Source organism: Calidris pugnax, unplaced genomic scaffold (genome assembly GCF_001431845.1).
Source record: "Calidris pugnax isolate Ruff unplaced genomic scaffold, ASM143184v1 scaffold18, whole genome shotgun sequence".
Classification (NCBI taxonomy): Eukaryota; Metazoa; Chordata; class Aves; order Charadriiformes; family Scolopacidae; genus Calidris; species Calidris pugnax.
Genome location: NW_015090812.1, coordinates 17,239,905 through 17,254,719, shown reverse-complemented (window position 1 = coordinate 17,254,719; position 14,815 = coordinate 17,239,905). Strand labels below are relative to the sequence as shown.

Genomic DNA, 14,815 nt, shown 5'->3' with positions numbered 1-14,815 from the left:
GAATTCAAACAGGAGGAAGAGTATTAGAGCGGGCATTTGGGTCCAGCTCCATTTTTTGGGGCGGGAGGGGTGGGCATTAGAATTGTTATGGGAAAGAGAAAGTAATACGAGAAGTGACTGTATAGGTGTGTCACTATTAGCTTGGTGTACACACAGAACACTTTGCTCCGTCCCGCACAGTGTATAACAATCCCATGTTATCTCACTGAATGCTGCATTTTGCAAATACAATCCAGAGAGCCAAGCCAGCCTGCTACCACCAGCACCTGCATTCCAGTGGCTAGTTCAGATCATGTGATAGAAGTTATAACCCAGGTAAAATGTTAATCACTAAACTTGGCACGGTTGAAGCTTTTAATCTTTTATTGCAGTTTTCTAGGGAGAGGCAGGTTATGGACAACAGCCCAGAAAAATTGAAGAAGGAGTTAGAGGAAGAACTGCAGCTAAGTAGTGAAGACTTGCGGAGCCATGCCTGGTACCATGGACGTATTCCTCGGCAGGTACGTGGTCTTTGAGTTGCCAACAGTGCTTGGAGCTTTTATAGACAAGCAGAATTGCACTGAGGTACTATACACAGCTCTGATATCTGCATTAATTTAGGAGGAACATAATGCTTGTTTGTGTGAAAGGTATGGTATTTGGTATTTATCACAGCTTGGCATAAAATGAGGCTGAGGAAGGATTCAGGGCACACACTGGTGAAAAATATAGATATTTCAGGATTTGCATGCACTGAATAAGGGTGGAAGTGGAATTTAAGCTTTATCTGAGAATACCGTCCCCACAGATTTTTCAGACTAACTGACATTAATTTGGTTCAGTATTGTTAATCAGCGTTAAAGTGTTCTTCTTTATTTTCTTTCTTGTCCTTGGAATTCGGGGGGTGGGTGGGAAGAAAATCTAGGCTATCACTTCCTTTTTGATCCTTAGAAACGTAGTTAAAAATGTGGTAATGCCGTGGGTGGATTGGAGCGCAGGCTCCCGCAGCAGCTGGAGCGCCCCCTGCGGGCAGCCCCTGCGGGCACCCCCTCGCCCAGCCGGCGCGGCCGGAGCTGGCGGCGGCCCTGGGGGCGCGGCGGGGGGGGCGGCACAGCAGCCACACGCAGCGCCTAACCTTAGCTGTTGGGTGCGCAGTTACCGCATGAAAGGACTAGCCCCAAACAGAACACCAGGATTTTTCTACTACCATGCGGTATTCACAAAAAAACCCGAAAGCTTCCGTCACTTAAGGTAATAATGAAAGGACAGTTTCTGAGGTCCTGAAGTAATGGCCTCTGAACTTCAGTGTGATTGCCTGTTCAGGTGCTTTAAATTCTAAAATCCTGAGTCGTTGCTTTCCCTTCATGCCTTATTTTCTATTAGCAAGCTATAAGTATGCAAAAGTGGGTCATGCCTCTGGCTGCTGGGCATTTTCCAAGAAGCCCCTCCAGATTTCTGCTGTGCAATAAGCTCTTAATTTTAGAATTGGAGACATCGTTCTTCTACCATGCTTCATACTTTGCTTTGTGTTTCTGGATTTGTCTGTCTTCCCAGAGCAGGCAAATTCAGTCCTGTTTTTAAGAATATTTTGTGATGTGTTGTTTGACTGTTTTCTGATTCTGAAAGTATTTTTTTCTGTAATTCTTTTTCCTCAAAGGTGGCAGAAAGCCTAGTTCAGAGAGATGGAGACTTTCTGATTAGGGATTCTCTTTCCAGTCCTGGGAACTTTGTTCTTACCTGTCAGTGGAAAAACACCTCTCAGCATTTTAAAATCAACAGAACGGTTCTAAGACTTAATGAAGCCTACTGCCGTGTTCAGTATCAGTTTGAACTTGAAAGTTTTGACACTATCCCCGGCTTAGTTAGGTACTACGTTGGGAATCGCACACCAATATCAAAGCAGAGCGGAGCAATTATTTTTCAGCCTATCAACAGGACTGTGCCTCTGCGGTGTCTAGAAGAAAAGTATGGTGTAACTCCAGTCCGACAAAAAGAGCCCAGTATCCCTGAAGGAAAAACAGAGACTTCAAAAAGGCTGAGTCTTGGTGTTTCCAGCATGCAATCCCCGGAGCAGAGCATACCCAGAGGAAATCTTCTGAGGTACTTTAATTTTGCTGTCCTTATGGAGGGGAATGAGGGAACTCCATCAGCTCCTGCTGTAGGTGATGTGAGTTTTCACTCTGATTTTAGATGAAACACTAGATGTGAGGGTTTGCTGCTTTTTAGCAAATCATTTTTTAAGGCCCTAAAAACCCTTTGCTAAAAGTCAGAAAATCCAGAGGGTGAGAGCAAATGTAGACTCTGGAAGTACAAAAGTGGTGAACTTCTTCAGTGACTTGGCAGATTTTGACTAGTGTAAGACAAAGGATTAGAATATAATCTTATTGCTGCTCCAGACAAGTCTTTCTTTCCATATTTCACTTATGCAATAAAAATGCCATGTATGGAATAAAGGATCCTAATTTCAGTGTCCAAATCCTTTATGTTCTAAAATGTTCCTTTAAAATGTCTCAACATTGAAAGAAACACCCTCAAAAATGCTGCAGGGTCACACATATATTATAGCCCATTTAATCGCTACGACAATAGTATGAAAGTATGAAGTACCTTTTATTCTTGTACGCTGCCCAAGTGGGAGGGTAATGATCTTTGCCCTGGCTAGGATATATTCTGGCAATTCGGTATGTATGTTAAGAGTGTTGGATATATTGATATGTTTTTGTTTGCATTTTTGTTTACTCTAGAATCAAAGAAAAAAGTGGTAGCCAGCCAGCTAGTTTGGATCATGTTCCAGAGAAAAGATTCCCTCTAAAGGCTCACCAGTCCGAGAGCTATCTGCCAATAGGTATGTTTTAATTAAATGTTTCGCACTTCGAATCTGTGTGTGCCCAGGTGGTCTGTTAGACTTCACACCAAAATGAGACTGTTGAGTGTTCTGGGTGTACTGTATGTACAGTTATATTCAATGGCCAAGGTAAGCTGTGTTAGCATACTGCTTGCTCTTGGAGCCATTGAAACGTACTTTTTTTTTTTTAATTTGCAACACACCAGGTAGTTGAGTACCTCAGCATACAAATCAGCAGGCTTCCACACCAAAGAAATGACAGCTACAGTTGGCTTTAATATCCTTTTTGACACTAGTACCTTTCCTTACTTGTGCTTTGCAAGAACTGACATGTTCACTCGTGTCTTCCTGACAGAAGTCTATTAAGTAGGAGCGGTGTTTCATGGAAATCCTGGTAACTGCTTTTTCTCAGGGTAGAGTATGCAGATTGGTAGTGTTCCTCACTGGAAGAAAAGCACTACCGTGGCGCTTGTACTCAGTTCTGTCCGGCTGTCTCTCTGAACCTCTGTGTCCCTGCCATGCCTTTGCTTTTCATTTCTTTCAACACCTTTGCTGCTGTCTGGTTCCATGGCCACTGTCATTGTCTTCCTCCAGCGACACAAGGTGTACCAACTCTTGATTGGTTGTTGACTGTGGCTTTTTATATCTCAGAGTCTTCAGAGGTTTAAGCAATTGTTTCCATATTAACAGACTGTGTAAGGAAGCTTGCAACGATGTGTCTGTTCCCATGTGGACAAATTCTAGTGTTTGACTTCTGAGGCTGCTAGAGATTTTGAATATGGTAGCTGTTAAAATTTATAGTGTCTATTGTGGAAAGACTTCTCAAGACAAAGCTATTTCTATAGCAAGACTGTATTTTGATAGAAAGGGTGTGTTCCTGTGTTTAACAGTGGGATGGGCAGACATTCATAAAATGAGCTTCTGTCCATCTGTATTTGAATTGATTATTTTACTCCAATACATGGCTGCAAAAACTTTTCTTTTGGTACTCTAACAATTAATCTGAAAAGTTCTGCTGTACATTTTGTCATGGGGCTCTCTGAGCAGGTTCTGGTATCATACTGGTTATGAGTGGTGACAGGCTGTGATTTGCAGATTTTGTTGTCTGCATAAATTGAGAGCCAGCTGGAAACAAGCAGTAAAGCCCACAGGCTGCAAGTGGCCGCTTTGCTGTAGGTACCAGCAAATGCACTGAGAAATGCAGATTGGGTACGTCTGATACAGGGTTTGGTATTGGATGCCACAGTTTGCATATGCAGTGAGTACAGGACAAGGCATAAATTCACAGAAGTTTATGGATGTTTCTGCAGCTCTTCAAATCAGCTACTGTTTAGCAAAAAGATTAGCATCCCTGAAATTCATTCCTTCCATACCTTATTGCAGGTTCAGGCTTGATTTCGGGAAGCTTTTCTTTCATCTCAAACTTGTAATTCTCAGAAATGACTCATCTTTTATGTGGTGTGGCTGGAAGTTTCTGTTTTTATAGTCTAGATCAGGTTACAAAGAAACCTCCTATTCCAAGCCATGGAGACTATCCAGCTCTGACAGTATAGCCTATGTATGCAGCAGGGACTGGAATTATTGTCAGCATTACCACAGAATAATATTATGGTGCAGCTGTTCTGTGTATTTGGGATTTTGGGAGGATCAGCAAGTGAATGGAATTTGCTGGCTAGCTCTTTCCTCAAAATATAATTTCATATACATTTTTGTCGGTGAATAATTGACATGAACTGACAATATTTGCCTCAGGAAATAGCATTGAGATGAACATGGGACAGATATCAGGAATTGGATGTTTTGACCTTCTAAATTACTGTTTTCCCCTGCAGGTTCAAGACATCCATCTCAATTACCTGAAGCAGATGCAGACTCCTGTCCAAGCTCTCCTGCGTTTAGAACAGGTAGTGAACCTTCTCTAAGCCCCACAGTTGTTCAGAAAGTCACCTCAGAGTTACAAGCAGGGGAAGCTCTTCGAGGCTCAGACAGTCAGCTCTGTCCAAAACCTCCACCTAAACCCAGCAAAGCACCCCTGATGAAGCCCCCAGATTCTCCTTTGGCTTCCCGCAGCTCAGAAGGACACTATTGTGAACTAAGCACTGCTGGAGATCCTGCAGCAACAAAAGAACATCTATGTCAGAAAAACAGCTATGTGGAACATCTGAGACGGAAGGAGAAGGGAAAGCAGTCATTCAGGAACTCTGAAACAAACTATTTCATCCTGGAAGATGACCCTACCATGAACTCTGCAGATCCTTTAGAAGCTTCAACTGAGATGGCTGAAGAAGACAGCATCTTTTCTGCACCTGTTTTTGAGACGGTGTCTAGTTTTAAACCCAATGATTTTGAATCCAGACTACTTCCTCCTGAAAACAAGCCATTGGAAAGATCAATGTTAAGAAGAGTTAAGGAGCTTTTCACCAACAACGATCCAAGGATTATTGCACAGCATATTCTCAGAATGGACTGCAAGGTAAAAAAAAAAATAATCTTGCATTTTATTTTATATTGTGCAAGTTTAGACTTTTCAAAGAACTGATTTGAAAAGATGAATGGGTAGATTTGTAGCTAATGTAATAAATGTATTTACTTGCTTGCATGAATTTTTAGGTTTTTTGTTTGGTTTTTTTCCCATTTGCAGAACAGGAACGTTAACAAAAGCTTCGGACTAAAGGCCTCCCACCATCCTTGACTTTAGACTCAAACTTGCAGTGTTCCATACATCTCTTAACTCTCCTATCAGTTGCTGTATATCTGTGATTCAGCCTTTATTCTCTACTGGAGAAAGAGCTATCTGCCGTAAACCATTGTGGAAAGAACTACTCGTGACGGGAAATAGCTCGTTATCTTGCAAGGGCAAATAATAGACAGACATTACCTGGTTGCCACACTGCTGGCTGTAATATTTAGTTCAATGGAACTAAGTATGTTTAAACTTCTAAAATTAGCTGCTCTTCTAATGTTTGCCTGAGTCTCTGTCTTACAGCTGGAGAGGTGGTGTGGGACAATAGCTACCAGGACTTCTGCATTTCTCTCCTGTGGGAGAACTGTATTACTAGTGGAATTGTTTAGAAAGATGTGAAAACAGAAAGAACTATTTTTCACAACGTAGACTTTGTTCAGCTGACAGGGCTTGAGAGATCAGCTCTTGCATCTGAAACGTGGAAAGACAGGAGGAATCATCTCCTTATGAAGTGATGACTTTGTGTAATGAAAGAAACACAACTGCAGTTGAATCTGCAGCGCTTTGCTGGGATGACCGAGTGCTGTACCTGCCACAGAGCAGCCACAGGAACCAAGTGTCAGGGGCTTTGCTGGTTTTTGCTTGGTGGGTTGGGTTTTTTTAAGAGCAGCTTGAGAGCCTCCATTGCAAACAAGAAAGAAGGTGGGAATGTTGGTGTTCTCACAGAAATGTGTCTGATGGGTCTGGGAAGGGGGCAGCTGAGGGGAGCAGCAGGAGATGATGCGTGTGTTTGAGTTGCCTGCCAGCCCTGGGCTCCTGCCAACAGCAAACGCAGCTTCTCCCCTCGGTGGCCGTGTTGGCGGCTGCTAAGTGAGGCTTCATGCAGACATGGTGACTCAGAAAATCTCAGCTCCACAACTGCTTGCTCTTTTCAGAAATGATAGATTTTGGCTTCTTTACTACGGTTCCAAGAGTAGTAACAGCATTCTCTAACATTTTAGTTCCAAAATTCACCTTCTCTTCCTTCAACCTAATAACAATAACCAGACTGTCTTTTAGTATATTGGTAAAGAGTATGTAGCTTGAAGGCATAGGATATGCACGCCTTCAAGAAGTAGTAAGGGGTTTATATATATATAAAATATTCAATCAGCTTATTATTAATCTAACTTTAAATCCTATAAACTTTGGAATGTGGCCAAGGAAACTGGCCTGCTGGAGGTATGGGAGCCTGTACAATTAAGAGTCACGGGAGTGTTTTACAGAAACAGATTTTTGCATTTTGAAGCAGGAACAGTAACTAGCTGGGACACGTAGAGCAGCCTGTTTTCCCTTGATATCGCAGTGCTGAGGGCCCGTGACTGTCAGTCATTGGGAACTTCTTGCCTTCAACTGCAGTGATAAGAACTGCATGAGACAATGGGATTGGCATGTCAACAGGGCAGAATAAATGCTTTGTACTGAGATGTGTGATAAGGCTGAAGTTCATAGATCTTCTCCTGGCATCAGTAGCTCAGTTTGCCTTTTAGATAATGACATTTCTAATAATGAAAGAAGCACCCATATGCTAAGTGTGGAGTGACTATCTGCCACTTGCATGCCTGTGAGGGCTTTTTGTGACGCAGGAGTAGCAATCACTGTGTCTCCAGGGGCTTCATATCACTCCTGCTCCAGAAGTGAAACAGGTTTCTCTGCAGTGCTAGATTTTGTACCGGTGAGGCTTGTTGTGTGGCTCAGATTGCTTTCATCTTTTCATAACCAAGAAAGCCTGTTGGTGGGTGTCTGAGAAGTAGCAGACAGATTGGTTTGTAAATGTGTCAACATACAGGCCTTAAACCAGCAGATAATCTCACATGATCATATTAACGTGGTTTTGCTTGTAATTAGCATACATAATTGTTGATGTAACCAGTAGCTAATACTGCATGCTTAAAAAGCAAAGACAAATTGGTGAGGGTGTCAGCTGTCACATACTGACTTTATTAGGCACTCAACATTCAGTGTCCTCCTTACTTTTAGTAATTTAGTCTTCTTTACTTTTACTAATTAATCCTTGTGAGGACTCTGCGGTGTAATTCAAAAACATTCGAAGCAGAATTTTTCAAAATGAAGAAGGTGAAGCTAATGTGTACATCTTTAAGGCCAAAGAGCAGCACCACCATGACAAGGATCAGATCATGAGAGCACCACGTTTCCCAGAGCTTGCATATGTCCTTCTGGAAGTTGAGGACAGAACTTGGACACAGCAACCATGTCACACCTTGTATATGCTTTTCTGATGGCTGAATTATGCAAAAAAATATATTATCGGCCTTTTTGTGTAAGGGACTGAACGTGCATAAGTGAATTTAAATTGTTTTTCTTCCTTGACTGCATTCTAACATTGCACGCTGCGCACTTGGCTCTACGTGCCCTGCACTAACCTGGAAGACTTCTAGGAAATAGGGGTTTTTTTTGAAATATGTTAATTTCAAAACTCATGCACAAATTTTTGCACTTGACAGGTGGCAAGGATTCTAGAAGTTTCTGAAGAGATGAGGAGGATGATGGGAGTGAACTCTGGTCTTGAACTGATTACCTTGCCTTACGGACATCAACTGCGCCTTGATCTAATTGAAAGGTAAATGTTCCTGTTACTCATTTCCAGGGCAGATGGCCAGAAGATCAGAGCATTGCTACATTGTACTCTGCACTTCCTCAAAGAATGCTCTCCTGCACGTTTGCTGAATTTGTGTGTACAGGAGATAATGTAGTCAGATACCGTAAGACTTCTTTTTGCATAGGAAAAATTCTTTAAGGTCATGGGAGTGACCTGCATGTAATGCAGGGAAAGGGGAACTGCATTGAAAGCCGGGTCCCTGGAGCTGCTGAACACCCTCAGCTCTCCCTTAAGAGTTCAGGGGACCTATAATCTACCCAAGCAAGTTTGTGGAAGAGACTGAAGGTAGCAGCCTTCTGCAACTAGGGGAGAGGCTAGAGGATCTAGCAAAGTAAAAAATGGTCAGCAAAGCTTTCTGTAAAACCTCTGCACAAGTTAAGGGAGAACAATTAGGGTCTTGTATCCCTGAGCCAGCTTTTCTGCTTCTGATTCTGATTTCTGTAGTTTGGTTGCTGAAATGCAGGGGGAGGTCCCAGGATTTGAGTGTGGAGGATAAAGGGAATTGAGGCAGTTTCCACTAAGTGTTCATTTGTTCTTTGCTTGAGCAGAATTTTGTGTAGTAGTAATACCTTAGGAAAATGTGTTAAATTTATTAAAACAGAAATTCAAAGCCAATTTGTGTGTGTATATATATATATATTGCATATAAAGGTGTTACTAATATTTGTACAAAGATGTTGGTAAGTTTGCTGGGCACACCAAGATACTGAAATATACCTTTGAACTTATCGTCTCTGAACACATTTACAGCATAATGTATTATTAATAATTTGTAACCTGTAGTATAAATTGTTTTACTTACAGGCACAATACCATGGCAATAGGAATAGCTGTGGATATCTTGGGTTGCACAGGAAGTGTGGAAGACAGAGCAGCAACACTGGACAGGATCATCCAAGTCGCAGTGCAGCTGAAGAACCTGGGGGATTTGTATGCATTTTCTGCCATTATGAAAGCACTGGAAATGCCACAGGTAAAAACCCGTTTCTCTTTATGTTCCAAAACATGGAGTTGTTTGATGTTTTTTTTAATTTAATTTCTTCAAGACTAGAGAAATCATCAGAACAGAAACTTTGTCACTAGCAGTGTACTTTTCCTAGGAGCTGCTATGGAGTCAGTAATGGGTACTCTGTTTTGTTTGAACAGCTCACTAGGTTAGAACAAACCTGGACCTCTCTGAGACATCACTACACCCAGACGGCCATTACGTATGAAAAACAGCTGAAGCCATTTAGCAAAGCTTTGCATGAAGGACAAGAGGAGTGGAACAGTGAGTATGAGCGACACTGGTTTCTATTTAGCCTTTTAACTCTCCCACTACTGATTTCCTGAGATGAGGCAGCTGCTGTCTGGCTAGCTGTGCATCACTGTTAGAGTGACTGCAGGAATGCAGCGTGAGACGATGAAATAGAAGGAAAGGAAGAGTCTGCCAGCCAGACATCAGTGTGTGCGTGCACCCATACAGACTATGACGTTCTGCCCAAACCCACACTCCCTCTTTGTGGAGCAGAAGGTGAAACATTGCATCTTCTTGCCTCAAAGACAGGAAAAAAATCTCCTTCTTCCTCAGAGGAGAGTTCAGGCAGATTTTGCTTTTTATTTGCTTTGCCTATTGGATCAGAGGATGAATCCTCAAATACAAAGAATGGGTCAGCCAGATAATTCCTCTGATCGCATCAGGTGCTCCCGCATCAGAGTCTTTGCAGCTTTGTCTCCAAAGGGTTGCAAGAGGGAAATAACGTTTCACTCAACATTTCTCTGAGAAGGGGTAGAGAAGGAAAGCTTTCTAGCCTCACAGAATTTATTGGAATTACCCAGATTCTAAATGTGGTTAAAATCTCTGTGCCACTGCCTAATAATTCAGCAGAGCCTTCTCCTGTAGCAAATACAGTTTTCCAACACTAATGTGTCTTGGCCTTCTCCCCAGCTAGTTCACTGGAAACTGGTAGGGCAGGTGTATCTGAGGTAAGGTGCTAATTTGAAAGATGAAAGACAAACAGTAGTTTCCAACTTTGAAAAGAATACTGCAGCTACAATGCCTTCTTCCATTAGCAGGTTTTATACTGTTTGATGATATGATTCATTTGTCACTCTCTGTATCCCAGAGACCACCAGTGCCTCACAGAACAACGTAACAGTGCCACTGCTGATGCCCCTCATCACCCTGATGGAGCGACAAGACGTCGCGTTTGAAGGCATGGACCTGTGGGAAAGCAGTGACCAGGGCTGCGAAATAATGCTCAGGCACTTGGCCACAGCTCGTCAGATGGCACAGGAGGCAGAAACGTACAGCCTGAGTGCACAGCGGGTGCTGGAAGGTAGGGAGCACTGGGGGGAGAAACTGCCGCCCGTTAACAGAGTGTCTGGGTTACGGCTGAAGAGTACGGTCTCTGCCTAAGTGCTGCTGAAAGCCAGGGCAAGAAATTCTTCTCCTCTTTCATTGAAATCGAGATATAGTAGCAAATGTCCTGCAGAAAACTCAGTCTGAGGACAACATCAATATTGTTTAAAAGCAGACAGTAAATTATTCATGGCTGTAGTTCTCCAGTGAGCAGCATAGCACACATTTTTGCTAGACATACTCAAAAGTTCTCATGACTTCATATGCTGACTCTTCTAGCAGCTGAATGGAATGTACAGTAAGGACTGAGGATAACTTCCTGCCTTCTGTACAATTTAAAATTCCTACTCTGATTTTTGCAAATAAAACACCACCCATCATTTAAATAAGATTCTTTACAGCAGGGCAAGATACAACACTGAGATCTTGACCGCTTGCAGCCAGAAAGGAACACCATATTAATAATGTGACTTTGTTTCTCTGCAAGTTTAAAATGCAATTAAGGGAGAGGGGAGAAATGTAAGTATTTTTGCAGGCAGCATGTATCCATCAGTAATTAGATTTAAGGTGAGGCTATAGTGACAATTCTAGACAACTGGAACTGAGCAAAGGATATCCTGGTCCCAGTGTCTCTAGTGCCATTTGTGAGCTACTAGAATGTCACAGATGGAAAGGATTTTCACTGTTTCACTACCTTGTGAAAATCATTTCTGCAAAAGTAACCCAGCATACTAAAGCTTATTTGGAAAGAATAGAGTTTAAAAGCCACTTTTTCTCAATAAAAAGCTTGCCTGACGGTGAGACTGTGGGATTCTTTTTACTTACTAGGTTTCCAGCCAGATGAAGAGATGAGTGAAATCTTCAAGACAGAATTTCAAATGAGATTGCTCTGGGGCAGCAAAGGAGCACAAGTTAATCAAAATGAAAGATACGAGAAATTCAGCCAGATTTTAACTGCACTTTCCCGAAAACTGGAACCTCCTCCAGTGAAGCTGGTGGGACAATTAAGTATGTAAGACACTGTAAACACTACTTAAATTATATACTTGAAATAACCTTAGCTTTCTTTTGGCAATTTGATACTGCACAAACTTCATGCATTTCACAAGATGTTTAGAACTTTTAACTGCACAATGCACATTTGTTTTAAAACTACTGATTTCTAAAAATTATTTATTTACTGTGCCATCAAGTCTTGCAACTTTCTATATTTCACCAGAGTTGCAATGTTTGGATAATGCCTAAGAGTAAGGGCATTGGCATCTTAATATTAAAATGAAGCAAATAGTGTAAATAAAATGATAGCTTAAGTATGTGACACTGCAGAAGGTTTGTTGTATAATATTCCTTTAATGAATATAAAACACTGTACATAGACTCTTGAATTAAATTTATCTTTATGCGAAATAATTTGCATAGTTGCAGATCGCAGAAATTATCCTTTTTCTGTGACCACAACAGAAGGCTCAAATATCACTGCACCTATGAAAGTAGAAAATTACTTGCGTGTGTGTTGGGAAACTAATGTGTTTTTTTCTAAGACAGCATCTGTAGTACTTGGCTTTTGCTGGAGCCTGCACAACAGCTACGCTGCCAGGAATGAATGATGAAATGGCAAGAACAAACAATCCAGATAATTAAAATGCTTTCAGATATGAGTAAATGTGGGTGTATGTATATATTAAACTTGCTTCATTTACTGAGGTGAATCACTTTGGTAAGTAGTTTTTTTTTTCCTGTTGAATGAAAGCAAAGCAAAAGCTGTTGGCACTTCTGATAGGAAATGAGGGTGCATGGTGTTTATATGCAGAGCGCGTCAGCAGCAAATTCCACTTGGTCACATATGGAGCTGGTGCATACTACGCATTATCCTCAGAAGTTGGATAAATATTTAAGCAAGAACTATGGTTAGAGCTGCATGTGCTCATTGACAGTAAGCCTGTTTCTGGAGTGAGATGTTACAGCATTTGAAAGCATCTGAGAAGGCCAACAACAAAACCAACACCAAACTGGTATTACATGTTCCCCCCATCTACAGTCGCAGCAGAGGTTCTACAACTGTAACGAGAGGTTGTAGACCTCAAGCTGAAAGTCTCCCTGTCAGTCTTAACAGAAGACAAATGGGGAAGCTAATTACTTAGACCATGAAAAGATTTTTTTTATTCCATGAAAATATTCTCAACAGAGAACACTATTTTTAAACAAAGCATTTAACATTTAGGAAATCAACATGTGCACAAAAATGGATTAAAAATTACTGGAAAATGTAAGATTCTTTAAGACAACTCACGTTCAGAATTTTAGAATAAGTGATTTATAACTAGCTGTGCAAGTACAAATGTTTTTTTCCTATGTTTAATAACCCTCATACAAGTTGCACTATCCCTCATGAAAGCAACCTGCCTCCAAAGGAAGCAAATCCTGGTTTTAGAAAAACAAACAGTAGCGTGAAAAGAACATTTAGTCCTTTACCAGGAAGTGTTATTACTGACCTGCAAGGCTGTTAGCCAGGCAAACCACAGGCCCTTTAGCAGAAAATACACAGATCACATTTCCTCCTTTTCTCTAACTTTAAAATAAAAAAGCACTAGATTTAAAAAAAACCAACAAACCAACAAAAAAACCACAAAAAAAAACCCAAACCAACAAACCCCCCAAAAACCCCAAACCCAAAAAACTACCTAAGTAGTTTTGTCAGTATTGAGTAATGTCACATTATTATATAAATAACCCTGTATACAAGCTCCAAAAATCTAAACTTTAGAGTTTAATAGCCCCCATAATACACTAGGTCAAGCTGTGTAATAGTGGTATACATAACAAAAGGAATAAACCTCTACACAAGTCACTCAAATTCAGTTTTACTGGTAGTACAGTTCCTAATAACACTGAAATTAAAAAGAATCCAGCACTGCTGCATCCAAATATTGCTTCAGACCCCAGAAAAACAGGATGTTTTGATTATTATTTCATTTCCCCAAACAGCAGGTGGCTGGGTTGACAAGCTTGCTCTGATACAAGTATCCCTCCCTCCCCCCCAACATCTCTAGTCTAATTCTTATCACCCTAATAAATCAGATATGATGTACTTATTAATAGAACCACAAATGGGAGGCAAGACAACATAAGCAATAGGGGCACTGCAGACAACTATATTTACATGTATAAACATATCCAAATTTCAATTGTTTACAAGTAAAAGTGCACATAGATCATTACGAAGTATCACTCAAATTTCAACTGGTCCATACAATGAAGCGTCACCTGGAAATGGACTAGCACTGCAGTAATTAAAATTGGAACTTCATAGTCAAAACTAAAAGACAGTTTCCATAAAAATAGTTTAAAAAATATTAAAGTCAAATGAAAAGATACACGTTTCAATGTATAAAATTCATGATGCACCATGTATCCAGTAAAGTAGAGCTCTAGAAAACACCTACCGTGGCTACCTCAGCAGCTGCAGCACTGTGGAGAGAGCTGAGACGCAAAGCCCTTTGTGGGATACTGTACGTGGTAGAGTTGGCAAACAACAGATTTAGGCACTCGAGTTTAAGGCAGCATTTGAATGGCAAGTGGTTGACTTCTGAAAACAGTCATTAGCTTGCAGTGGTGAATCTCTCTGGTGGTGTTCCAGGTTTCCAGTGCTCACAACAGGTTACTGAAGTGCTGAAGATGGACCGCAGTTCTAGGAGTTTCTCTCGGTTGCATTGTAGGCTAGAGCTGAGATGCGTTATTTCCCCAAATCAACACAAATACATTACCGTCTCTTTTATCAGTTATGCCAAAAACTGGAATGTAATGATGGTTGCAGTGGTATAGTTATAGCAGCATACATGGATACTGGGATGAAACTCTAGTGCTGAAGATATTTAAACAAAATGATTTGTTACAAAATAAGAGAAGCAATGATGTCAAAGTGTTATGCAGACATGCCTGACTGTCCTAGGCATGCAGGAGGAGGTTAAGGGCGAGCATGGAGGTGGCACAGGCAGACTGATAACTGGTATGGTTCTAAATGGCTGCCAAATCGAAAGGAATTGGAAAAGAGCATAATTGAGATAATGAAAAAATAGCACAAGCTAAAATATATAGTTTGTGCATCTGGGACAACCTAGGACAATAAAAATAAAGCAATTTTAGGAGCAGTAGCCTTTTTACTATGGTAATGGAACTCTATTTTCCTGCACAAATTGAAGAATCTGTAATACATCCTTTACCTATGTATGGAGATGCTAAGATGTTAGTGACTAAATGTATGTCTGCATGCATTCATGCAACTACCTCTTCCCCCTGGGCCTCCCAGTC

At 41.1% G+C, this 14,815-nt stretch overlaps 1 protein-coding gene across 4 annotated transcripts in view; it reads left to right on the top strand.

Moving 5' to 3' along the window:
* The window catches only part of BCAR3 (breast cancer anti-estrogen resistance 3), a 94,613-nt gene that overhangs the window by 64,682 nt on the left and 15,116 nt on the right, over positions 1-14,815 (top strand). For all 4 annotated transcript variants that reach the window (XM_014939015.1, XM_014939017.1, XM_014939018.1 and 1 more), the window contains 9 exons: positions 372-500; positions 1,637-2,079; positions 2,724-2,824; positions 4,657-5,297; positions 8,012-8,127; positions 8,971-9,139; positions 9,313-9,436; positions 10,272-10,484; positions 11,336-11,515. In XM_014939015.1, the coding sequence (XP_014794501.1) occupies positions 372-500; positions 1,637-2,079; positions 2,724-2,824; positions 4,657-5,297; positions 8,012-8,127; positions 8,971-9,139; positions 9,313-9,436; positions 10,272-10,484; positions 11,336-11,515 (2,116 nt within the window). The remainder of the gene's footprint in view (positions 1-371; positions 501-1,636; positions 2,080-2,723; positions 2,825-4,656; positions 5,298-8,011; positions 8,128-8,970; positions 9,140-9,312; positions 9,437-10,271; positions 10,485-11,335; positions 11,516-14,815) is intronic.